This window comes from Dryobates pubescens, chromosome 1 (genome assembly GCF_014839835.1).
Source record: "Dryobates pubescens isolate bDryPub1 chromosome 1, bDryPub1.pri, whole genome shotgun sequence".
NCBI lineage: Eukaryota > Metazoa > Chordata > Aves > Piciformes > Picidae > Dryobates > Dryobates pubescens.
Window position 1 is genome coordinate 12,219,374 of NC_071612.1, and position 26,589 is coordinate 12,245,962.

Genomic DNA, 26,589 nt, shown 5'->3' on the forward strand with positions numbered 1-26,589 from the left:
CCCGCGAGAGCGCAAGGCCCTGCCCTCCGATGGGGGCGGGTCAGGGGGAGGGGGCGGTGACGGCGACGGCTTGGCGCGGAGCGTGGTGGCGGCTGCTGTAGGGGTCTGCCGCGGGACCGTCATGGCTAGGAAGCGCAAAGCATCGCCCCGGCCAGCCGCTGCTAGGAAGAGACGCTCCGGAGGCCTGAGTGCATCGGGGGGCGAGCCCGATGAGGAGGAGAGTGAGTGCGGGATGGAGACCACAGCGGGTCGGGCCGGGGCTTGGGGCCGTACTAGGCCGCAGGTGTTTCGGGGGAGTCGGAGAGCCGCGGAGCCGAGGGAGCCGAAAATGACAGCTCGCTCGTAGCGCAGCGCTGTACCGCTGCGGCCCCGGCGAGGGGAAAAGCCAAAATCTCAGGCTGGAGGCGTGGGTAACTTCTCCATAGCGACAGAGGGCGGGACAGTTGACACGCAGAAATCAGGCATCTAAATCCAGGTATGAAATGGGCACCGCATGCTCTCTGGAAGAACTGACACGGGCACTGAGCGACCTGGTGAGAGCTTGCCTCGCCCCAGCCGTGGTGGGGCTGCCGTCTGTTCCCCAGGTCCGTGTCCCAGAGGTGCCCTGAATAAAGCTCTCCAGAGCAGTTTCACAAAAGTAAACACAACGTTTGTTTTCCATCTGTCCCCGTTGGCAGAACTATAGGAATCTTTATGTATTTCTTGTGTGTTACATTATTGTGGTTTTCTTAAACAGGTCTCTGTTCAATTCTTACTGATTTATTTAGAAACAATGACATGCTCCTCATTGTTAGGGCTCACTTTCTTCTGTAGCTGGCTCTGCTGAAGTCCAAGAGAGGTATTGTTTCTGATTGCCATGGAGATGAAACTTTATCCTTTAACATATCTTCCTTCTGTGACATGCAGATGACTTTGAAGAGAAGAAGCCTGGTAAAAAGGAGAATGACTCAAAAGCCCTAGGTAGGAAGAAGGAAGAAGATTCCAACTCAGCAAATAAGCCATCAAAACAAAAAGGGGCAAATTCTCTAGTAAAAGAAAACAAAAAAAATACTAGAAATAAAGGGGATCATAACAAAGAGGAAACATGCAGGTAAGTTTGTTTACCATTCAAGAGTTTAAAATTATAAGCAGAAATCATTAACATACCATTCTGTGGTGTTTCTTTGGAATCCAAATATAATATCAGCAAAGCCTGCCCATGTAGATTGCTACAGCAAATCAGTTAATCAAGAGATTAAACTGATTTGTCTTATTTCACTGACCAGCCAGAGCCTTGGATTTGTGTAGTGAAACAGAAAAGAGTTCCCATTTCAGTACACTTTGCGGGTTCAGTAAGACCAAAAGATTCAGTGAAGCAGTTCCCCAAGGACTTATTTGTACAAGCTGTTCTAAAGACTGGTGTAGGTTCAAGCATCTTCCTTTCTAAACACCCTTAGCAGAGTCGGAACCTAAGTTTGCACTGGAGGTTTGCATTGAACCTGTGCTTATTTATAGCATAGATGGATTGCTTTACAGAGGAGGTATCTCTGGTTTGTTTGTCAGTTGTTGATGCAGAGGTCAGGCTTCATTTATTTTCCTATTTTTACAGTATTCTGGTTTTCTTAATAAAGAAGCACCTGATGTTAAAGCTATTTTGATAATTTTAACAGTGACTTGCTGAAGCTGCCACAAAAAGAGGTGAAGTTGAAAAGAGAATCTCCTGTTAAAAAAGAGGCAGATGAAGACAATGATGATGAAGAAGATGATGATGATGAAAGTGAAGATGAATGGGAGGATGTGGAAGGTAAGAATTGCACATTTATTAATTTTAAGGAGCAAATTCACACTTTATTTTTTAATTAGTAGTTTGGTTTTTGAGTAATTTCTCATTTGGATTTAGGTGAATTTATGTACCTTGTCTACCTAAAGTATGCTCCATGTGCATATCTGTAGCTGTTTATCTCACAGTGTTTCTAGGGTGGTTCCAGTAGAGAAAAGCTAGGCAACCACTGATCCTATGGTAGTGCCTGAATTTGACTATTTGGTGGCTTAGGTAAAAATTATGCTGCTGTGCACAAAGCACTTTCTCAGCTGTGTTTTCTAATACTGAGCAACTAAGAATAAGTCATTTTGAAGACTCAAAACTGCAACTTTATAGTAGAGTGGGGATGAAACCAACTGACCTGTTGGATTAGGTGACCATCAACAAACTGGGATAAAAATCATAGAATCATGGAATCAACAAGGTTGGAAAGGACCTCAGAGATCATCAGGTCCAACCTGTCAAATCATTGTGACTGTTATCTTCCTGTTTTGCTGCTGCAGATTTATGTCTTCTAAAGTAAACAGCAGTCAGGTTTTTTCTTTGCTAGTCTACAAGGACCCTTCAGGTCATACCTGCTTCACCTTTCTCATGATTGAGTTGGCCTGTGACATTAAACTCTGCTGAGCTGATTCAACAGCATGTGACTGGCACCCCAGAATTACTTGAAATAACTGAACATGCACACACATGCACTCTGTTATGGAATACCCAGGAGCTGGTAATTACTGGGCATGTTCATTTTTCAGGGTATTTGAATACTTGATGAGGAATAAGAGGGTTCTTATCTCATTGTCACATCTCCTTGGAGTATCTGTTCAATGTTTAGTTATCATTTAGTAATACTTTGTTTTTACAGAACTCCAGGAACCTGTCACAGATAAGTTAGAAGCTGCTGCTTTTCCAGCGGAGGTGCTGCCAAGCAATCCAGTTGAGATAGAGATTGAAACCCCTGAGCAGGTCAAGAAAAGAGAGAGGAGGTAAGAATAGAAAATAGCTCAGGTAGAAGCCTCTGTTTGTCCATCCCTGAGGTGTGAATAGGTGGGTCAGATGAATGCTCCTGGCATCTGGGAGCATTATATTAAAGGTGCCTTTCGTTATGTGGTAGCTGACCCAAGTCAGCCCTTCACAACAAAACAATCAAACCTCAGTAATGAAAAGAAAACTACTTTTTTTCAAGGAATCTGAATGGAATATTAGCAGTAGTCTAAAAGTCAAACAATTTAGTGAATTATAAGCTTACTGTGGAGCTGTCCAAAGCTGTCTAGCTGCAAACTGTTGGCGCACAATGTTCAGTTTAGGCCCTGTGAATACACCCAAGCTCTCAGCAGTCAGGTGTGTGGAGTTGACAGTTCAGCAGTCTGCAGGCCTGTACACATAGCCAGTAACTAAAATTCTGTTAAGTGTGCACAGAAGCTTCTCTGTGATGGATTCTTTTTGTGAACTAATCCAGTTCAGGAATCTAGAAACAAACCCCACAATATCCATGTCTTTTGTGATCTTATGCAGTGAAAAAATGAGATCTGAGTTTGAGATATATCTTCGGAGAATAAGGAAACGTTTCAGCAAGGAGGTTCGTGAGGACACCCATAAGGTATTGATCACAGAGAAACCTGGCAAAGAAAATATTGAGCATAAAGATATCTGAACTGATCTGTAATGAAGAAGAAACTAACTTTAGTCAAGTAATTTGGGGGCATGGCTAATTAAAAAAAAATTAAAAGGGCTGTAGTCCTGACATGCTCATAGGAATAGAATTAACCAGGTTGGAAGAGACCTTTGAGATCATTGAGTCCAACCTATCACCCAACACTATCTAATCAACTAAACTATGGCACCAAGCACCCCATCAAGTCTCTTCCTAAACACCTCCAGTGATGGTGACTCTACCACCTCCCTAGGCAGCACATTCCAATGGCCAATCACTCTTTCTGTGAAGAACTTCCTAACATCCAGCCTAAACCTCCCCTGGTGCAGCTTGAGACTGTGTCCTCCTGTTCTGGTGCTGGTTGCCTGGGAGAAGAGACCAACCCCCACCTGGCTACAACCTCCCTTCAGGTAGTTGTAGAGAGCAAGAAAGTCTCCCCTGAGCCTCCTCCTCTCCAGGCTAAGCAACTCCAGCTCAGTCAGCCTCATAGGGCTTGTGCTCCAAACCCCTCCCCAGCTTTGCCCTTCTCTGCAGGTATTCCAGCAAGTCAACATCTTTCCTAAACTGAGGGGCCCAGAACTGGACACAGTACTCAAGGTGTGGCCTAACCAATGCTGAGTACAGGGACAGAATGACCTCCCTGCTCCTGCTGGCCACACTGTTCCTGATACAGGCCAGGATGCCATTGGCCACCTTGGTCACCTGGGCACATGGCTGGCTCATGTTCAGCCTACTATCAACTAGCACCCCCAGACCCCTTTCTGCCTAAACTGTTAGCAACATCAGTAGCTGCCTTAGTAAAATTCTAAATCAAACCAGAGTGAGTAGGGTGTATACTGTGAGTGTATCTGCTCATTCTGTCAGGGTTAAACTGTCAGTCATGCAAAGCTCAAGAGCTTCCCTTGTGAACTCACTACAGAAACTTTCTTCTCTCAGGTTCACCTCTTGTGTTTATTAGCAAACGGTTTCTATAGAAACAGGATCTGCAACCAGCCAGATCTTCATGCCATTGGTCTATCTGTCATCCCTATCCACTTCACAAAAGTGACTGCAGGCCAAGTCGACCTTCTCTACCTTTCCAACTTGGTAAAATGGTAAAATTATCTCACTTAATCATGCTGTCACATAGAATGTAGAGCCAGTGGTAAGGGAGGGGGGGTAAATGTAATTACTGATTTTCAGTCATTTTTCTGATTTTAAAGCAAGGGTGAGAGTCTGTCCTTTTACAGAAGGAAAGGATGAAGTGTGAAGAATACAGTCACAAACACACTAAACAGTAAGTGGGTGTCTCATATTTCAGGTTTGTTGGAACCTTCACTGTCAATGATGAGCTTTCCACTGAAAAAGGAGAGCCCCTTCAGTCAACCTTGGAGCGGCGCTTTGCCATCTATGCTGCACGAGATGATGAAGAGTTGGTTCACGTAAGTTACTGAAAAGTGCAGGGGTAGTTGATGAGTTTGGGTGCTAGATCAGAGCTGCAGTGCTGTCAGGTGATACACAAAGTGGTGTTTGAGGGATCAATTTGGAAAAAAACAGCTTGGTGACTTAGGTGATTCTGTGGCTTTTTCTTTTTGTTGTATTTTTAGCTGGAATCATTCTGTGCTTAAATTACTCAGTTTGAACTGTGCCCAGTTCTGGTTGGTGTTACTGTGCATTTCCTGTTCTGCTATGGATGGCTCTATGTATATAGTGTGTAGAGCTACTTGTTCCTAAATATGTTTTGGCTTCTTTATATTGCTTTAGCAATGTAGATCAAAAACCCCTCATCTTAGTAGATTTCTTCTGAAATGCTAAGTTGAGTGAGGAAATTCTTGGGCTTGCTTGCAGTCAGAAAAACTCTTTAAAGATCTGAGTTGAAGGTTGGTAGTTTGTTACTGAGTCACCACTGAAGGCTAGAGGATTTGAGCTTTGATTTAGAGCAGGCTGAGGCTGCAGCTTCAAAATTACTTCAACTCTGCAGTTGTTCTGTGGTGAATTGGATTAAGAGAAGAAGTGGAGTCAGTTGCTTCCAGTCACACAGAGATTTTGGTATAAGAGCTGAGGGAGGAGAAAGCACAGGAGATGAGTTTGGCAGGGGAAGTTTGAAACAATGAAAACAAGCTCCTGTTTTGTAGATGCATGGCTTGGTGTTGCATTAGAGATAAGATCTTGATGTCTGCTTGTCTCAAAGCCCGAGGACTCTTGCAGAAACTCCTGTTTAACAAAATTTCCAGTCCCCCAAGAAGTACTTGCACTAGCATAGGTTCAGATAGCTAAGATAATGTAGTTTAATTTATTAAAGTAACAGACACCACAGATTCAGGATTACTGGAGATGAATGCACTAACTGCAAGTGATTGAGAAGAAATGAATAAATTCCAGGTAACATCTGAGCAAGTCTTTGCAGCAGCACTAATACATAACAGTAGTGAAGCAAGAGTTCAGCCCTTAATGAATGCACAGCTCTTACCAAGGTGGTGTCCCTACCATAGGTGGAGGAAGGAGAGCACAATCTGTCAACTGTCCCCCACAGAAAGATGTTCATCTCATGATGTGCCTTTTCTTTATACAGTAACCCCAGCTGTCTCTGCCTTCTAGGTGATGTTCAGCTTGATTTGGGCGGAGAGTTGAGTAACATATATGTTTAGTATGTACTCTGTTTGACTCACTTTTACTTAGGAGTATAAACTTGAGTATTCATTTTGTAGTTAATTAAGCAGATGTCTTTGTTCAGACACTACAGCCTTCAGAATCTGTTTTGAAGCTACTTGTTTTGTTGGTTTAGCTTTTAGTTTTAGCCAAAAGGGGACCATCTTATCTTCACAAGACCCTCTCCTTCAGCTGTCTTTGTTTTCAGAGATAACAGCCATCTCTCAGTTGTAAGCATCTCGACCTTTCTCCTGAAGCGCACTAAATTAACCTGCACTCCTGTCCCACAGTAAGCTGGGCATTTATCCCATGTCATCCACCCCATGACTTGAGATGGAATCTCAGATCATGCTCATGCAATACCAAACCTTGTAACCAACCTGTTAATGAAAAAACCTAATCCACACAAAGTTTATTCAGACACCCCACCTCACTACTGTCTTTTAGTTGTCTACTAGCCTTGGGCACATGTTTCATATGATGGGTTATTAAGTCTCTTTAAGAATTACCTGTCAGTTAACAACAGAATCCCTGTCACAGTAGTGTCATAAATGAGAGCCAGAGAGCACACTGGTGATTTAATACTGCAGCAACTGGGCTACACACATCTGTGTGTACAGCACTGGGTAAAAGGTAGGCATGAAAATTATTTGTACCAGAACCCAAACTCTAAGAGAATGTCAAGCAGGGCTTTTTATAATAAAACTTGTAAAAAGGTTAAATACACATGCTTGTTTTTTTCTTTTGCAGATACTTCTAATTGTCCTGAGAGCATTGCAGCTCCTGTGTCGCCTCGTGCTGTCTTTTCAGCCAGTTCCTCTCAAGGAGACAAAAGCAAAGGTAATTTTTATGGGGTGGAATAAGTGATAGGCACTGGTTTAGAGTGGGATTGAAAAAACTTCCTGTCTGTTGGCAAACCACTTACTGCATGAACCAAGGTGGTGCACATCATCACTGTCTACAGTGCAAGATGCAAACCTTTATTTTTTTAGGCTTCTCCTTTAAAAATTCCATCCATTTTATGTGTTTCAGTAAAAACTCCTTATCCTTCAGTCATTTTAAATGTCTTTAAAACTAGACAGCAACACTTCCTGCTCAAGGGCACCTCTCTTCAGCCTTTTCCCAGAAGTTTTCAAGTTAATAAGATGTTTAGATTGGCCATGCCTGCTTACCTTTGGTCTACATGCACCATGTGCTGATTTCAGTCTTTCTTTTTTAGCATGTTCTTAGCCATGGTGATAAAAGTGATCCAGCCTGTTTCTTTGCAGGGGAAAATCTCATCCAAGAGGCAGTCTCTCAGCAGTACCTCTGAGGGGCAGAAGAGCTCTGCCTCAACACCCAAAACTGTGGCAAAAAAATGCCCCTGCAGAAAAGACGAGGATGAGAAATCCTCAGAGAGCAAAGAAGACAAAGGACCAGAGAAACCCAAAAGTGCTCAGACACGCAAGTCAAAGTTGATTACAAGCAGCCAGGAAGAGAAAGAATCTAATACTGAGGAGGGCATTTTAGCAGGAAAAGATGTGCCAGGCAGGCCTAAAAATGATCGCCGGAGACGAGTTGCCTCCAAAGTGTGTTACAAAGAAGAAAGTGGAAGCGATGAGGGCAGTGTTTCGGAGTTTGAGGTTTCAGAGGAGGAGAGCAATCTCTCTGATGAGGACTTTGAAACTGTCTCTAAAAGGCGGAGGAGCTCAATGGGCTCCCAGAACTCAAAGCTAACAACTGCAAAAAAACCAAAGACCAAGACTTCAGAATCAAGGCTGTCCAAAAATCCATGTGGCACTGAACCTAAGCCAGCAAAAAGTAGAGCTCCAGCCTTGCCTCATGGGCAGAGAAAGAGAAACAAAATAATTTCTAGTGATGAGGATGATGGAGAGCAAGAAGTAAGGAAAGTGATGGGCACAGACCAGTGGCTGGAGGTTTTCCTTGAACGTGAGGACAAGTGGGTGTGTGTAGACTGTGTCCGTGGTAGCGTTGGCCAGCCCCAGCAGTGCTTCAAGTATGCCACAAAGCCTCTTTCCTACATTGTGGGATTTGATAATGATGGGAGTGTCAGGGATGTGACCCAAAGATACGACCCAGTGTGGATGACTGCAACAAGGAAGAGCCGTGTGGACCCTGAGTGGTGGGAAGACACACTGCAGCCATATAAGAGTCCTTATGTGGAAAGAGACAGGAAGGAGGAAAATGAGGTAAGTGGCAGTAGGTTACGCAGGAGATTTGGGTCAGAGTGGCTGGAGAGCAGCCAAACAGAAAGGGACCTGGGGGTACTGATTGACAGTTGGCTGAACATGAACCAGAAGAATGGGCTGCTGGGGGAGGTGGTGGAATCGCCATCATTGAAGGTGTTCAGGAGGAGACTTGATGGGGTGCTTGGTGCCATGGGTTAGTTGTTTAGGTGGGTTGGATTGGTTGATGGGTTGGACATGATGATCTTGAAGGTCTCTTCCAACCTGGTTTATTCTATGTATTCTATGCCCAGGTGGCCAAGAAGGCCAATGGCATCCTGGCCTGCATCAAGAGTAGTGTGGCCAGCAGGAGCAGGGAAGTCATTGTGCCCCTGTACTCAGCGCTGGTTAGGCCACACCTTGAGTACTGTGTCCAGTTCTGGGGCCCTGAATTAAGGACATTTTGACTCTTGAATGTGTCCAGAGAACGGCAACGAGGCTGGGGAAAGGCCTCAAACACAAGCCCTATGAGGAAAGGCTGAGGGAGCTGGGATTGTTTAGCCTGGAGAAGAGGAGGCTCAAGGGAGGCCTTATTGCTGTCTACAACTACCTGAAGGGTGGTTGTAGCCAGGAGGGGGTTGGTCTCTTCTCCCAGGCAACCAGCACCAGAACAAGAGGACACAGTCTCAAGCTGTGCCAGGGGAAGTTTAGGCTCAAGGTGAGGAGACAGTTCTTCACTGAGAGAGTTGTTAGCCATTGGAATGTGCTGCCCAGGGAGGTGGTGGAGTCACCATCCCTGGAGGTGTTCAAGGGAGGATTGTATGTGGCACTTCGTCCCATGGTGTAGTACTCATGAGGTCTTGGGTTGACAGGTTGGACTTGATGATCTTTGAGGTCTTTTCCAACCTTACTGACTCTATGATTTAGTGCCAGGAATCCAGTCCTTGGATTCTCATTTGGGCAAAAATCATTAGGAATCTTTCATGAGGAAGGAAGTTTGTATTTGAGCTCAAAATGCTCAGATTGAGCATGTTTTAAAGGGAGTATACAATGATAGATTGCAATAATACTGAGCAGAGGCTCTTCAGAGAAATTCGCATAGCAAAAGTACTGGACAGCCCACACTGCAAACTTCCTGATGTTGTTTCTGTACAGTTTAGCATTACCCTTCTTGGAGGGTCTTTAAAATATGTAGATCTAGGTACACATCTAAGTACCTGTTTGTAACAAGGATACTTGAGTCTGTTGGCACATCTGATTAAGTTTCTGGTGTTGTTTGGGGTTTTTTGATATATTTTTTTTTCACTTTGATTCATGCAAAAAATCATTCTTATTTTCTTACAAAGGGTAGTGCAAGAGAGTTGTGAAATCACTTGTTCTGTGTAATTCCTACAGTTTCAAGTTAAGCTTCAAGATCAGCCTCTGCCAACAGCGATTGGAGAGTACAAAAATCACCCTCTTTATGCACTGAAGAGGCACCTCTTGAAGTATCAGGCGATCTATCCTGAGTCAGCTGCTATCCTAGGGTACTGCAGGGGAGAGGCTGTCTACTCCAGGTGAGTTGTGCATATAGTCACATGTGGCTGATTTTTGTAACAACTCTAAGAGCTAATTTGTGTGAAGACCACAACTGTACCAGCAGTAGTCTCAAGCCACATGCATAGGCAGAGTAAGGCATTTAGCTGCTCAGACAGTATCTGCTTATCACTTAGATACAGCTTTTTTGCCATTCCTAACATCCAAGTTTGGAGGTCTCTTATGAAGAGACTTCAAAACTGATGGTTGCTTCCTTCTGGTATTCTTAGAGACTGTGTACATACGCTGCACTCCAGGGACACTTGGCTGAAGCAAGCTCGAGTGGTGAGGATTGGAGAAGTGCCTTACAAGGTAAGAGTGTTTGACTTCCTCCTGTGTAACACATCTGCCCTATAAAGTTCAAGCTCAGTTCTGTTTGGTTTTTGGAGAAGTAGATTTCTCACTTGCTTGAATGGCTTGTCATAGCTGCATTGTGCATCTGTCCACCTACTGTGCTTTTATAGCTCCTATATATTACCCAAAGCTCAGCTATGTTTTCTTCCCACCCCAAGCAGAACTGCGTCTTTGTCACCTTCTTCATAGGCCTGCTGGGTGTTTTATATGAACTGCAGGATCTGGCTCCTGCAGGATCTATGCTCACTTGCATATAGGTGCCATGGGTTATCATTTTTAAACTATGGATACTGAAGCAAGGAAACAGACATGTCTTCTCTCCCAGAGCCTTCTCCTTTGATGTTTGAAGGTCTGAAATCACTGGTAGTTGGTGGTTGTGGTGTCACAGGCTTGGTCATTGTCCTTACACAGATGGTGAAAGGATTTTCCAACCAGGCGAGGAAGGCACGCCTTGCAGAGCCTGCAAACCGAGACAAAGAGGACCTGGCACTGTTTGGTCACTGGCAGACAGAGGAGTATCAGCCGCCTGTAGCAGTGGATGGGAAGGTAGCTAGGAGGGCAGAGGGCTGGTGTTAGGAGAAGTATTTTGTATGGGGCTGTGGGCTTTATTTTTCCAGAAATTGCACGTTTCAGAATGCAACTGAAGTTTTCCAGAAGTTGCGTGTTGCATGTTGTAAATCAGTCAGTAACACCTGGATTCAGGATTAAAAGTTCAGAGGTAACTGGGGAGGTGATGGTCAAACCTTCACTGAGGCCTTCCTTTCCTGAGTGCTAACAGTGCAGATTGTTAATTTCTGAATTTTCTTGATGTGCTTTTCCTAGCCCATGTTTGTTTCGCTAATTCTCTGCATTGTGGCAAGGGTAATAGAGAGCATGGTTGTGAGATAACAAGCAGCTAAAATCTAGGCTTTTGCCTTGCATTGTGAGTATGAATCAAATACTGGAGTGGAAAGTAGCAGGTCAGAAGGGAGAGTCTTTGAGTTATAGTGGGAATTTTCACCTCTCTCCTGAAGGCAGGATTATCACCATTTCTCTTTACTTTTGCCTCAACAGGTTCCTCGGAATGAATATGGAAATGTCTATCTCTTCCTACCATCCATGTTACCCATTGGCTGTGTGCAGCTGAGACTCCCAAATCTGAACAGATTGGCACGGAAGTTGGACATTGACTGTGCTCAAGCCATCACTGGATTTGATTTTCATGGTGGCTACTCACACCCTGTGTAAGTAAAGATGCTTTGTTGCAGCTGACAGATTTTTATGTCCTGCAGAAGTTGTCTGCCCTGTGTTAAGGAGCATGTGTGATGAGTTACACACTTAGGAAGCTCTTCTTCACCGTGAGGCACTGCAACAGGTTGCCCAGAAAAGTGATGGAGGCTATAGCCCTGAAAGTGTTGAAAACCAGGCTGGTTGGAGCCTCAAGCAACCTGGTCTAGTAGATATCCATGCCCATTCCAGGGAGCTTGGAATTAGATGATCTATAAGGTGCCACTCAACCCAAACCATTCTGTGATCCTGTGAGACAAACAGTTCTGTGAATATTGAGTAGTTTTTGATGTAGCTGTGAAACAGGCATTTGCTGCCTTTCTTTTTTCTTCTAGTAGCTGACAGATCTACTGTTCTCCTTCCTAGTACTGATGGCTATGTTGTCTGTGAGGAGTATAAAGAGATCCTCATTGCTGCCTGGGAGAATGAACAAGCAGAAATAGAGAAGAAAGAGAAGGAGGTGAGATGTTTTGGTCTTTTTTTAGCTTTCTTATCATTATATATATTAAATAAATGTCATCAAATCCAGACAGTCAAATAAGGGTGGGCTCTGTAAGCAACAGACAGAGGGCATTCTAACCATGAGGGGCTAGTTGCATCCCCCAGATGCCCCATTTTGGGCTTGCTGTCTGGACTGCAGTGGGATGATGCAATGCAAGTGTGTAGCAACATCTGGAACAGTGCACACTCCAGAGTGGTCTTCCATGGCTGCTGGGAAATGAAAATGAGGAATATGCCTATGAGGTTAAAGTTCTGGAAGTGGTTGTGGTGTAACTTACACAGTCAGGGTGCAGTCAGGAAAGTGACAGTAATGCAAGTGTAGAACAGATAAGTGGACACCAGGACATTTTATTCTTAAGAATCCTAGTGACCTATAACGTTTTAATGTGACAGACCAAATCTGGAATGTTTTTTTTCAGTAGCAGTTTAAAATCTTCAGACTTGCTGTAGACATAAATACACTGACATTTGCAATAGTAATTTTTCCCTCTTTTCAATAAAAATCCCACTGCAGAAGCGTGAGAAAAGAGCTCTGGGGAACTGGAAGCTGCTGACAAAAGGACTTCTTATCCGAGAGAGACTGAAGCAACGTTATTCCATCAAGGTATTCTGCATTTCCATTAGTGTTTTATTTTCAGGATATTTCTCTACCAAATGATTCCCCCCCCCCCCAAGGCTTTCCAGTATATGCTTCCAGCAGTAGTGTAGAACTTCCAGAATGTAGATGTTCAAAGATCTTCTTGCCTGTTGTTTAGCATGCCACTAGCAACGAGGGAAAAAAAAAAATCCACCCCCAAAATTCACTGTGGTCACATCCCTGCAGGATTCGCTATTGTTTAACAAGAGATTAGGCTTTCCTAAAGCTTCCAGGTTTTGATATTAGTTTGTTTGTCCATACCCCTTTCCTAGTATTTTTTTTTCCTTCCAAGCCAAGCATGTAGCTAACAGGATGAGGGGGCCATTTTTTGTAATAAAGGGAGACATTCTTCATATTTTCCCCAATAAGAAAGCTGAAAAGCATAATCTTTTAAAAGCAGGTTTATTTTTATTCTTGCACCATCAAAATACTTTGTGTTGAAAGAATGAATAGAAAAACACTGCTTTGGTGAGAAGCCCAAGCCAGAGCAACTGACTTTTGGAGTGACCTGAAGTGTCACAGTGACAAAAAGACAAGAAAGGGATAGTTACAAGTAATTTCTAGAGCAAATGTTTGACTATCATGCCTGATTTTTTTTTCCAGACTGAACCATTCGCACCCCAGACAGAGAAAGGAGAGGGTTTCTCTTCAGATGAAGGAGGTCCAAGTTCAGAGACTGCAGTAGGGAGCACAGCCATTTCTTGGCCCCAAAATCGCCAGTTAGAGAAAAAAAATGAGGAGAAGACAACGCGAAAGAGCAAGCGAGAGAAGAAAGGAGAGGAAGCACAGTTATTCCCTTTTGAGAAACTGTGACTTTATTTCCAGATAGAAAAGCAATAGTCACAATAAATGTATCCTTTGCCACTTAGGGACTTAGATTTCTGTGCACTTGTGCTACTGAGCTATCAGGGATCAACCTAATTCAGTTGTCAAGAGTTTCTTTTGCTGTCACCGATAATTAGATTCATCTGTTTATCACTGGATTTCCAAAAAGCAGATACGCAGCTGCACCTTCTAAGATCATTTTTTGCACCCAGGGAATTCTTGTAAGTGTTAACCAGTACACCTAAGCATTTAAAAACTGTTGACAGAGGAATCTACACAAGCTTTTTCTGCTGTTTTGTAATAGAAATGGTGATCTGCCTTCTGCATTATTTTTATAACTAAACTGCACTGACACTGTCTCTTCAAAAACAGAGGGGAATAGACTCTAGTCATTGCTGGACATTGTCACAGAGGAGAATGGCTTACATTTAGTTATGTTCAAAAACTTCTATTTTTGTACCATAGATGTAGAACAAAATAAAGTATTGAAAAAAAAATAACAAACCCCACAACCTGTCCATTACAGTATATTCTTCTCTAAGCAGCTGGGTTTCCCTCAAAGAACTCTCACACAAACATAAGAGCACACTACAGTTATTTCCAGGAATAACAAATTGGGTCCCAGGATATCCTTGTGAATTTTTTTGCTACCAAATTCTAAAAAAATTTTAAAAAGCAACCTAAGTCAAAGGCTTAGGGAGTAGGCATGACCTGTATAAAAGGCTTCAAGAACAATTCTAAATCTTGCAGGAGCTGGTAAAACAGCAGAGGGCACAGAGAACATAATTCCTTCCATGTTAGTCATGCAGGATACACCCCAAGATGAGTAGTTGGAATGGATGGGCCCGCATCCAGCTCCTGCTGGCATAGGTGATTTTTCATCTGCTTAAAATGGGAGCTGGTACCAGCTGTACCAAAGTGATTCTGTGCTTCCTAGCTTGGGATGTGCAGCACAGAACAGAAATTAGGAGGTTAGTAAGTTTATATAGTCAGCAGAGAAAGAAATAGTAACATCTTCAGAAGGCAGGATCCCACTCGGCTCCACAGCCAGCCAGCTCTCCTAGCCTAAGCATGCAAAAGATGAAGGACTAAATAGGCTTTAAGAGAGACCAAAGCAGAAGATTGACAGCTCAAGTTCTTGCATGAGAAATCTTGCCTCACTTGTTACTATAGAACTGTTTGTGTACATGCAAGAAAAGAGCCTTGGCTCCACCAGCATGCCTGGCCTGGGAAACACAAAGTTCTTATAAATCAAAGGATCCTTAGTTCCTTTTGCATCATTCCTGTGTGCACACTAGTATGCAATAGGAAAGTATTTTAAGCTGTTAAAGGTGCTGGTAAACTTCCAGTCTCTTTAAAAATAGAAGAGGCTGTATCCAGTCAGGTTGAACCATTGTAGTTTTCAAATAAACACACAGAGGCAAGGACATTACTTGAGTAGTCAGTAATGGGGAGTAAAGTGAATGTAGGCTGGAATCAGCCTTTCATCAGGAGGTGTACAGAGACCAGAAAGGAGCTGTGCTGTTACTAAGAACATGCTTCCCAAAATAGGGAAACGCGTGCAAGATAAACAAGACTCAACTGCGCATTTATCTCCACCAGCAACAGAAACCAGTTCATGTGGAACTTACAAACTTACCCTCCAAGTACCTGGATCTTATTCCTGGACATGAATTGCCAGTTCTCAAATCAATACAAATGCTCCAAAATGCCTTTTTCCCCCTGGCAAAGTTGCTGTCACTGACTTCCTACAAACAGCATCCCAGAGTCATATTTTTCCATGGATAACATATATTGAGCCCCCTCCCCAACTCTCAGCGCACACTGCTGAAGTAAGATATGCTGGAAGCACACTGCAGCAACTGGGATGGAAATACACTTCAAAGTCTCTAACCAGGATTCAGTACAAAACCCGACCAGCTCCTTCTCACTGCTGCTTCTTTGGTGGTACACGAGACCTGGCAACCACAATTGGCACAACAGAGAGACAGGCGATGAGCACAGCCCAAAGAGGGCGGTAGAAGAGCCAGCCAATGGAGATGGTCAGGAGTGACAGTGAACTGGCTACACAGAAGGCAAATGCTTTTAATCCAATGTTAACCAGATCTCTCACAACAGGAAACCAGTCCACTGCAGAAAGAATTCAACAAGGGATAAAGTAGATGACAATAGTTAAAGAAATACTTTTCATGCCTAGGTTTTGCACACAAAACTACTGCCATCAAAAGACAGACTCAAAGTATTTATCAAGAACACTCCATAAGGCATTTGAGCACAGCATCCTCAAAGCATCTGATAATTAAGCAACAGGTAAATGTGTAAGGCAGTGGTATCCTCATCTCTTCAGGTAGGAACTAATCCAAAATTAAGCCTGAAGACTTGTCCAAGACTTGAAAGGCAGAGCAGACCAATAGTCTTGCAGCTATGGAACAAGTCTGCAGCAACTGATACAATATGCTAGCAGAAACATAACTTAGAGCAACAATAAATTTTGCAGTAGCATGTATATGGAAAAATAAGAAAAGTAAAGAGTTCACAGCTACAAAACACATGATAGCTTTGATGTCTGTGAGGCACCATCCTGCTTTTCTGTAAATTTTTATTCCAACATTTTTCTTGCTCAAAAGGATAAACAAAAACTTTCTTTGCTGTTTGCTCCCAGCAGCACAGACTAACCAGACATAAAGACATACTGCTATGTAACAACTAATTAAGACTTGTTGGGGGGACCACTTGTGTGTGGGTGGAGAAAGTAACTGGATTGCAGCACCTTGAGTTAGACTTTAAAGAATCAGCCTAACAGCTGTTTCAGCTTCTGATCTTGGCAAATGCTGGGACCTTCTGAGACTGGCAAGAGATTTGTGGTGGGTTTTTGTTTGTTTATGTTCACAAAGCAACCATCTGGTTTTGGAGACCTGTTATCTGCAACTGCCTACAGTGACTTTCTGATCGTATCTAATCCGAGTTCAAACCAGATTCATCGTGACCTCCAAATTAAGTGCCTATGTGAGCAAGAGAAGACTCTCTAGTAATTACAAACTTATTTCTAAATTATTTTACCTTTCTGTAAAAAACTTACCTAAAGTGTAAAAGATTCGGGTCATTAGGCTGACACCTACAAACATTGCCATCCAGCCTGCTGCACGGAGGGCCCAGGTCTTCATGGTGTTGCTCTCATGCTCTTTCTGAAACACTTCCTGAAAACAAACACCATTATGTGGAAGACTGGTTTTTTGAGATCCTCTCAATTCCAGTGCATTATGATGGAATCAGAGCCAAGAGCACATTAGGAGTATAATTCCCTCATAGCAGATACATTGCAGATTGTTCTGAAGGGTCTTTCTCTGCCGTATCACAGCACACTACAATAGATGTCGAAGTACAGCACGTGGGGAAACAGCATTAAGACAGTTAAATGAGCACCATTCCACAGTCTAGAACCACAGGCAGAAAACACACAGGTTTTGCTGCAAATAGAAACATTCAATATTGTTGTGGAAAACAGCATACTAATAAGTAAATGTAATGAAGGAAGAATGATCTGATGTCACAGTTTGGAGGAAGAGAAAAAAGGCAACAATATACACAGATGACTTAAGGAAAGGGGTATGAAAGAAAGTACACAGGGAAGAAGAGATAAAAGGTACAGCTGCATTTCATCAGGCAAAGCAAAGCACCTATTTGCAAGAATTCCAAGTATGATTTTGTTTTTAAAATAGGCTGTGTGCCCTTCTGGCTTTATAAAAGGTACACATGAAGATAGCCAAGACATAGTAAAACCCAGTAAGAAATGGGAAAAGATGGATGAGACTGACTGATTACTTGTACATACAAGTACTCCACAAATCATTCATTTGTAGTGAGTTGATTTCCAATAAACTAAAATTCTAAAGAAGATTCAGAGCTCACAGCAGACCTGATTTTGCTGCCACTCTCTCTCAACTTAAAAGCCTTTTTAACTACTTTGGGGAGATCCTATAAAATGTTGACATCTGGGATTTTTTGCAACAGGCCATGAAACAATCATTAACGGAAACAAACCTATTAACAGGAGTAAATGAATCACCAAATTGATGGAGCATGCAGGATTTATTGGAGCATAATGCTCTGCCTGAAGGTTCTTTCTCAGCCAGAACAGCAATAAACATTTCAAACAAGCCTGAACTCCTGTTATTAGAAGCTGAAGATGATAGCTCCCATGGTTTGTTTAATTAAAGAGTGATTTTTACTATTTTGACATATGACCTTTACAAAACCACGTGCTTGCATGTGTAAGTGGGAAAATACCAAAGGGCTAATAAAAGCAAAAAGAGAAGGCACAGAAACAGCTTTTAAAGCAAAGGATGTTCAGCAGTAACATGGCTACTTCAGCCATGGTTCCTTTTTAAAATAAATTTTTAAAAAAAAACAATCAGAGCTAACTACAGCCTATTGCAGTAGGCCCACTGCTAGTGGGTGAAGCACAGCATTTTGCTGCAACACGTAGAATGTGCAGAAACCTGGAAGGAAAACACAGGCTGCCATGTGTTGTCCTAGAAAAAGGAGAAAATCCAGTGTTTACATCCAGCATCTGCTCCTCTAGGGCAGGTCTGAAGGAAAATGAGAACTTACTCCCTTGCTGTTTCTGCACTATCATCTCCAGTTTTGACCCTTAACTAGTACAGTGTGCTATCTCACCTCCGCGGTGAGATCTCCAGGGTACAGAATCTGCAGGACATCTCCGGACTTGGTGTGATACGGAACCAGCTGATCACCTCGCTGGCGAGCAATCACACTCACCTTGAGGAAAGGGAAAAATATTTACTGGTTACTGAGTTGGGAACAGAGTTTGCAAGGTACAGAAACGGCTGAAGACTCACCGTATCAGCAGAGCCCAAACGGGGGTCTTCTCCACTCAGACCTGCATAGAAGAACGAGACACGAAGGTCTCCTACCTACAAAGAAGAGAATATTGGAAGATAAGAAGGATCTCTTTACAAAGGAGAATCACAGGAAAGACGGCTCTGCATGGAAACACCCTTTATATATGAACACTTTTTTCTGATAGCTTATGTCAAGCCAGAGGATACTCAGAATGATTTCCAAGTTGTAGTTTATGCAGGCCTATTTGACAGCCAAAACAGGACAGCTCCAGTGCTGTTTGACAATCTCCCCTGATTTAGCTGCAGGAGCACATTAATACTAATGAGATTCTACATTCATCCCTTGTCATTTCATCTTTTGGCAGATGAGGGCAAGCAGAGCAAGCTGACAAGAAGCTATTTCATTGTAGTCTGTTCAGTACACAGCAAGGCAGAACTAGAATCCACCTCCTAGCACCATCCTAGTTTTCTTCATTTAAAAGCATGACAGAGTCAAGAAAACAGAAGACAAAGAAGCAGGATCGGAAGCTTCCTGCAAGAGAAGCATACATGCTGAAGGACTGTACTAAGAGTGTCATCCTATGTGATGGTCTGCACTCCAATTTTCACATATTTAAATAGAAATGGGACATGCCTCAGCTTTCTTTTTTCACGTAACAGTAATCACTACTTTGGTTTATCTTTCTCATCTTACTTCTGGACGCCTGGGGTTCTCGCTGTGGTAAAAGTAATCTCCTCCTCGGGTAACATCAGCATGTGGATCCTCAAGGTTTGATAAACTCAACTGCTTGAAGTTATCAATTTTATCCACAAGACCTAAGCAGAATAAAGAATCAAGCTCAGGTCTGGAGTCTAACTTGGAACAGCCAATTTGCTGGCAGGCTTCCTTGAAATGAGCACTGTGAAAAAAACCTGAAGTCCACTGCTGACACAAAAGCAGGCACAATGGCAGTACAAAGCAATCCTTACCCTTGGAAAGGACAAAGCTGCCAACCTGGACGTTAGGAGAAACAGCAGTGAAGGACTCCACAGCCATGGCACTGAGTAACAGAGATAGCCCCTGATTAGTCCCACAATTATATGGCACACAAACTGTACTATGTCAAACACCAAGAAAATCTCAAGAGCTAAATTGCTGTCATGATGTACAACAAATCTATCAAGAAACAGTGTTCAGACTTTATGGTGTTGGAGCTAACTAAATTAAGACAAGATGTGATCATCTCATCCCCTGGCCTGACCTTCCATTCACACCATAACATTTCACTATTTTGTTTCTGTACTGAACCTGTAATGGCCTGAAATGGAGTTCAGCTCCTAGGAAGCTGTTAGTGGTGATACAGAGGTTTTGAGTGACAATAAATCAATCATATCCCTAAACACATTCTTGCAATATTTAACTACAATTATAAATGCACTTTTATTTCTTACCTGCTAAATTAAGAAGCCTAGACCATAATCCTTCCTCTCTATATAAAGATACTTTTACCTCATGCCCAAGTTAAATAAATTCCAAACTCAAGAATCCTTTACTTACAGACCTGATTCTGCATACACTGTGCTGTCTCACACAAGGATCTACCACAGTTATGCGTCAGCCTCTTTGGTTTGTACTACTATACTCAGATGAAATGTTCTTAGAAGCAGCACATTTTTCATTAGGTACTGCAATAGGACTAAATAAAAAAAGTACTTCTTACTCTCAACTGGAGATTTACATTTATTGGAGAAGGCTTGGAGAATTTTCATTAACAAAAACATTGTGCATGAGGAGGAGAGGCAAAGCAGGTATGTCACCCTTGCATCCTTTTTTCCACTCTCAGCTGCTAGTTGAGACTTACAATCAAAACCCCATAGACTTTTACTTTCCTTCCTGATGTAATACTTCCAAATAAAGGGCAGCATATTTGGATGAGCCCACAGAAGCAAAACCAAGTTCTGGAAATGCTGCAGATGAGAGGTACATTGCCACAAAGAAGCCTATGAACTTCAAAAAGCAGCATGCAATTGCAAGACAAGCTCAGAGGATGCTTGCTGTTCTAACCATGGACTTAAGAGTAGAACAACTAATTACTAATAGACTGCACCAATTTAAGTCAGAAACTTCTTCAGGTTCTCCTACATGGAGACCACAAAATCCAGGGGTAATATAGTTTCTATCTCCCAATTACTAATGGATAGCTTAATTCTAGTTCCACTAGGCAGTTTTAACTTCTATTCTACTTTCTCTATGCCTAAGTTCTCCTAACTGCCTGAAGACCAACAGTTTCCATCTGCTTCCCTGTGTCATGAAGATCAGTCATTCAGCTCTCACCTTCAATCAGATACAGTGACAGAATCTAGAAGGACTGTGTCAGGTGGTTGTTACCTTGGGTTTTTGTGTCCAATTTCTCGATCAAAGTTTTTGCTGTTCACAACTTCTGATTTCCATTCTGTATCTAAAGAAAATAAGAATGTTGAAGAACAACAGGAAGGATTACCACTCAGACCTTAGTTACTGAAGACACCTCAATGAATTAATCAGTTCCTAAGTTATAATTCTAGCAATACTGTTTATGTCAAGGTATGTATGTGATAGTCTGTACTGATACTTAAATCCATCCTCTTAGCATATTAAGAAGGAACAGCAGGATTTAGTGGGGGAAAAATAATTTCAGGGATAAAACTAACTTGACTTTGCACAGTGAGAGCTTTCTTTTAGCATCTTCCATGATCAGGCTTTGATTCCTGCCTCCTGGAGTAATCTGGTTTTGTGAGGAAAGGCTGCAAACTCTGTTGGAACTAGCACATTTCAGATCAGTCAAGCAACAGACAGAGATGATACCTGTATGTACCAGTGTCAAAATCTTGTAATACTGCCTTTGTCTGGGCCATGACATCCTTCCTACAAGCAACCCAATGGAGTTTGTTCTGTGGATGTAACTCCTGCAAAACTAGAGTCCTTTTTTTGAGCAGCTTCCATATTAAATATAGCTTGCTCAACTTCCGTGATGGAGTAGAGGAAGAAAAGGGGGTTTGCTTAAATAGAGGAGTAGGTATAATTGTAAGGGATATTCTGATGTATTGAGTACATGACAAGATTTTGGTAGAGGGGGGATGCAGCAGAGGTGGTTTCTGTGGAAAGAGATCAGAGGCTGCCCTGTGCTGGAAGCAGCTGGTTCCATACAGATCCCACTGCAGGCCACAGCTGACCCCATCAGTGAAGTCTGGGGCACCTCTGTGAATACATTTTTAAGAAAGGGCAGAAAATGCTGAATCAAGAAGGGTGGGAACAAAAAGGAGGTGCTCACAGCAGAGCACATAGTCACTGCTGCATGGGAGAGTCCATACTAGAGTAGGGAAAAGTGTGAGAAGGAAACAGGAGCAGAGACAAAGCACTGACTGCAAATCAATCTCTACTCTCTGCACTGCTCACTAACCCACTAAAGGAGTGAGCATAACCTGTGGTGATAACCAAGGCAGGAGGGTAAGGGCAAAGGAGCCTGGAGTGAAGTTGAGCCTGGGAAAGGATGACAGCAAATGTGTTTTGACAACACCCTACTAAGTAATTAAATATTTATTTTAATTGGGAAAAAAAAAGTTACTTTTCCCCTAGTCAAGTTTGTTTGGCTCACAATGGTAATTAGTAAGCAATCATTCTATCTGTATTTCAACCCACAAGCTCTCTCATTTCTGTTCTTCCCTATCTCTTTCTCAGTACCGTTGAGGAAGAGAATAAGCAAGCAGCCGTGTGGGCCCTTGGCTGCCAGCCAAGGTTGACCCATCACATCTAATAATACACAGACTTCTATTGGACAGAATCCCTCAATCCTTAGGAGGCAGCTGTTTTGTTGTGGGTTTTTTTAATTTGTTTTGGTTTTGTTTTAATGGCCTTTGTTTTCCTTCCTTGCCACTGTAAGGCTGTTCTTCGTTGCTCACAACCACTAGCTTCTGTATCTCTGTGCTGGAGGGTCTCACACTTTACTGACCTGGGGTGTTTTCATGATCACACACAGAAACTGCTGCACACCCACATTACACATCCATGTGCTTTAATTAGAGATAAATGAAGCAGAGAGACCAATCTTCAGATATATGATGACTCAGAGTATTTATCTGCTACTGGGTATAAAGCTGTCAGTTTTGCTCCTGCCCAAACCAGCATTTGGCAAAAGCTACAGCACACATCAGAAGGCACTGGTGGTTTTCATTAGGTGATACTAACACCTTGAAGACTTTCACCAGCCTGTCCTACACTGTCTGTTCTCTTCTGCTCATGTGTGACCTATGCCAAATTACCCCACTTCTGAAAAGCAGATCTAAGAGCCCACTCCCATCTCTGCTGATCTTCTGTCTCTGAGGACCTTATGGACCCCGTCTCTAGACCATCCTATTCCTGGACACTACTCTGAACCTCTAGGTTCAAAGTTTCAAGACAAGACTTAGATTTTCTGTAGTAGTTGCTTGCTAACAGCATGCCTCCTTTCACCTCAGTGACCCCAAGGAGGTCCTGTCATTTGTTTAGGAAACAGAATTTTTGCTTATTTCTTCACGCTCCTTTCTGCCCCAACAATATACCGGGTTTACAACAAAAATCAAAATATACACACACATAAAAGTCCAAAGTTACGTGCACAAAAGGCACTTTCTGTTGATCAACTTACTGTATGAGTACTTTGTCTCTTTCTTAATCTCACCATTCTCTTCATATTCCCTGCAGAGAAAAGGTGTGGGATGAGAACCAAAACAGTGCACACACCCCTGCTCAGGGCAGAACACACTTTACAAACAAAACAGGCAGACACTGTCAACACAACCTTCCCTTTACAAGTAAACTAACTCTTCTCTGAACTACCTATTCTGAAGACACAGATTATCTGTACAAACAGAAAATTACATACAAAAGCTAAACAGCCACAACCCTTTTATTCCCATGTTGCTAACAAGTAGGTGTTGACTAGATCAATGTGGAATACGAAGTATTAGACAAAAACTGACTTAAAATATCAAGTCTTCTACAGATGCTGCACCTTAAACATGTAAAATGAGAGATTTTCACACCTTTTGGTGTTTTGGTTTAATTAAGTACTTCAATTTGCACGCATGTGAAGCGCCAAGGAAATTCAGAGATCTCCCTCACATCAAAAAGTCTCATGTGCACAAGTCTGAGAAAAGAATCTGACTTCTAGATTAAACTGGCTACAAAAGGGGTTTTTAAATTGCTTTGAAAGACTCTAGAATAAGTAGGTATCAACCAGGCAGCTTCAGGGCCAATAGGTCTTGGTTAGTTTTTGTTTGGTTTTTTGGTGAGAGAAAAGGTGATGAGATGTTTATAATAGAAAAGCTTTAAAAACAACTTTTAAAGGTTTCTTTTACTTACGTGGAATCTTCATACTCTACCCACTGGTACATTTCCACGTGACGCTTAAGTTTGACAGCCTGGATGGAGAGCCCATAGCTGGGATCAAACAAAGGCTATTAAAAAAAGTAAAGAAAATACAAGGCATCATAAATGTTGTACATCTCACAAACTCAAATGCTGTACTTTTATCATCAAACTCATTTACACTGTACACGGCACTGTGTTGCACACAGATGAATACAGAATGTTATGAAAGCCAAAAACAAAAAAATGCATCACTGATATATCTGACCTACAGAATCATCATCAAAAAATTCTGCTATAGTGAAGAATAGAGACAGAAATGCTTGCTAATGGTATGCAGGCTTGAGTTTAAACCAGGGGGAAATTTTATTTTGCTAGGCGCTACTGTCCTGTGTTACCTTCTTCAGTGGTGACTACCCATAGAAAATGACATTTCTATGGAGAAGTCAGAACTTGCAGAGCCTCTAGACTGCAAGAGCCCAAAGACTTCACAATATAAATATGCAAGAGGTTCCTTACATAAGGAGGAATTTTCACCAAAGGCAGTGAAAGAGTAAACACAGCTAGAGGTAGCATGTGGCTGGGGATTAGGGAGATCAAGGCTGTATGGCATCTCCCTAAGCTTGGATGGTAGCTGGCAGTGCCTACAGAGGAGAGAAGCTACCTGCCTTCTCCCTGGATATCAAACATAATTTAATTGGCAAAGACCTGTTCTTCCCTCCCAAGTCTGAAATACCCATATCTTCAAGACACTATTTTACTTACCTTAGATGTACTCAGAGCACCAGCTAAGTGCACCAATCTCCCTTCATTCTCCTGAGCCACACTGTGGATGCTATCAAGAGGGATCACAAGAGAAAGTCCCTCATCAAGAGATTTGGCTGTCCTTAAGGCTCGTCCCTGCAATCAAGAAAAGCAAGATGATGTTGTGGAAAATCAATGGTACAGCACTGTTTTGTGAAAAATCTTAGCAGAGAAGCCATCTGAAGATCACAAGGAATGCTTCTATCTTCAGCCTAAAGTCATATTCTCAAAACATCCTTGTATTTCTAACATCTTCTGCTGTCTGAATGACTTTGGGGCCATACTTCTTACCCATGCAGCACCACCACTAACATTGACTAAGCTCCTGAAACACACAATTGTGCCAATAATGGTGCTTCTTCCCCAGACCCATAAAACTATTTGGCAGAAATTGTCTTCATTTTACCAGTCACATTAGAGAGTGCTTTTTCCTGCAAAGTCACTGAAATTGAGAGCAGTTCTATTTCCTGTTGTAGAGGTACAAAAGGAAGTTTTAGGTGGGGATTCACAGAATTCTGCTCCAAGGCTCCCAAAAGCATGTGTGTTTGCAACAGCATGGTGTTAGGATTCTCTGATTACTTTAATTACTTTCTAATACTAAGTCATAAAATAACACAGAGAATAATTAACACCCTCAAATTTGCAATAAGGAGTATCAATTCCTTTAATACAGTTGTAACATGATAGAAAATGAGGACTCTATGTTATCCCAAGAAAAGAGAGAAGACTGGAATGTGGTTGGTTCATGCAACCCTCTTCCAATAATACTACAGCCCATTTCTTTATCAGCTCACAAGTTTTGGATCTTAGGTGCCATTGTCTACTACACCCAGTTCTACAGAAACAATAGTCCGTGGCCCTGTGATTTCACTCTTATGTTATACCCCAAGTGTAAGCACCAGGCTCTCCAAACATAATGTCCTATTCTCATGGATGAGGCAATAGAGCTTTAATATGACTATTTTAGTAAGTCTGTAAATGCAACACTGGTTTATTGTCACCACTGCTGTGACATTTTAAAGCTGTGTATAAATGCTGACAGTGTTTTACTTACTTCATTGGTAAAAAGAAGGTAGAAAGACAGAAGAAATGTCACAAGTCCCATTAACATGCCTCCAGATGTCTCGCTGAGCCTCTCCAGGAACCCTGGTTTGGATTCACTTGTGATTTTAACATGCTCTCTTCTGCTGCCTGTGTCTGAGAACTATTAAACAAAAACACACAATATTGGTGTAAAGGGGGAAGCACTCTGTTTCAAAATAAGTCTTTCAGCCCTATTAATAGTGCTTCTCTACAGAACACCACCTCTTGCCTTGGACCAAAACTTTCTCACGCTTAATAGATGTCTCAACACACTTTTAACAGCAGAATTGTAAGCAACAAATAAAATCCAAGTCTAACAGTAAAAATAATTGCCATTATAGTGGTTCAACACGTTCCTTCAAATTTTCCTCAGCCCGTCTCTAGGTTCCTTATTCGGTGTCCACACCCTGCATTCAGGGCGCAATTTGTCAATGGCAAATTGAGTCATACTCCTGAATTCCAGACCAACTATAACACCGCTATAAATAACAAAGTACACTTTTACCTCACCAGTGGAAAAGTGCCTGCACACTTAAAAATAATTGCACTTAGAACAACAAAAAAAGCTAGCTTAAAAAAAGATTTGCTATTGCTGCCCTGGCCAGCACCACATCAAAGCATGAAAGCCCAGGGGTACGCTAACTGTGGGGAGCAACAAAGAAGTAATTTCAGAGTAGCACTCACATCCAAGAGAGGAGGAGATGAGGCCAAGCAGGAGATGCCAAGCAGAGTGAGACAGCGGTCCCTGCGCTGCACCAGGCGCTGCAAGAGGCCCCTCTCCTCAGACGGGGCCACCTCGGGGGCACAGCCGGAGCGGCAAGGGGCCGACACAGGGGACCACCACACATAGCGCGGAGCAATAGGAGGACAGGCCCGATAAGTACTTACATTCCTCGACATCGTGAGCCTCGTACTCTCGCCAGGTATCACCCCAAAGAGACCACAAATGCCGCCACAAGAGCCACGCACCAAGAACTGAACAGAGCCGCGCCCCACGCCTCAGGGCTGGTCGGCCCTCCCGCCTCCGCGATGCATGCCGGGACACGTAGTTACCCCAGGGAGGAACCGCTCCGCG

At 42.6% G+C, this 26,589-nt stretch overlaps 2 protein-coding genes across 3 annotated transcripts; one reads left to right on the forward strand and one right to left on the reverse strand.

The window, feature by feature from the left end:
- The first annotated feature begins 75 nt into the window (after positions 1–75).
- Positions 76–14,238, forward strand: XPC (XPC complex subunit, DNA damage recognition and repair factor). 2 transcript variants are annotated; one of them, XM_054161479.1, is made up of 16 exons: positions 76–221; positions 907–1,090; positions 1,650–1,783; positions 2,661–2,781; positions 3,311–3,395; positions 4,386–4,543; positions 4,750–4,870; positions 6,828–6,917; positions 7,346–8,266; positions 9,638–9,798; positions 10,048–10,129; positions 10,583–10,717; positions 11,225–11,394; positions 11,804–11,897; positions 12,453–12,542; positions 13,179–14,238. In XM_054161479.1, the coding sequence occupies exons 1-16, from the start codon at positions 122–124 to the stop codon at positions 13,386–13,388; spliced, it is 2,856 nt and encodes a 951-aa protein (XP_054017454.1). In that variant the 5' UTR covers positions 76–121; the 3' UTR covers positions 13,389–14,238. The 2 variants fall into 2 exon arrangements, with proteins under 2 accessions (XP_054017454.1, XP_054017463.1); XM_054161488.1 differs by lacking the exons at positions 12,453–12,542; positions 13,179–14,238 and having other exon boundaries at positions 11,773–11,857.
- Positions 14,237–26,513, reverse strand: TMEM43 (transmembrane protein 43; the record flags this gene model as incomplete). Its single annotated transcript, XM_009909007.2, has 12 exons — positions 14,237–15,530; positions 16,480–16,597; positions 18,078–18,179; positions 18,260–18,334; positions 18,957–19,078; positions 19,232–19,302; positions 20,631–20,700; positions 22,906–22,955; positions 23,622–23,716; positions 24,393–24,527; positions 25,486–25,635; positions 26,403–26,513. Coding segments are annotated over 12 exons (1,302 nt in total), but the record flags the coding sequence as incomplete, so codon positions are not given.
- Between the last annotated feature and the right edge of the window lie 76 nt (positions 26,514–26,589).

Excerpts from the sequence above, each read along its gene's own strand:
- XPC (XM_054161479.1), top strand. The coding sequence starts at position 122 with ATGGCTAGGAAGCGCAAAGCATCGCCCCGGCCAGCCGCTGCTAGGAAG. Across the intron at positions 2,782-3,310 it reads GTCAAGAAAAGAGAGAGGAG|TGAAAAAATGAGATCTGAGT; the intron begins GTAAGAATAGAA and ends GATCTTATGCAG. Across the intron at positions 9,799-10,047 it reads GGAGAGGCTGTCTACTCCAG|AGACTGTGTACATACGCTGC; the intron begins GTGAGTTGTGCA and ends TGGTATTCTTAG.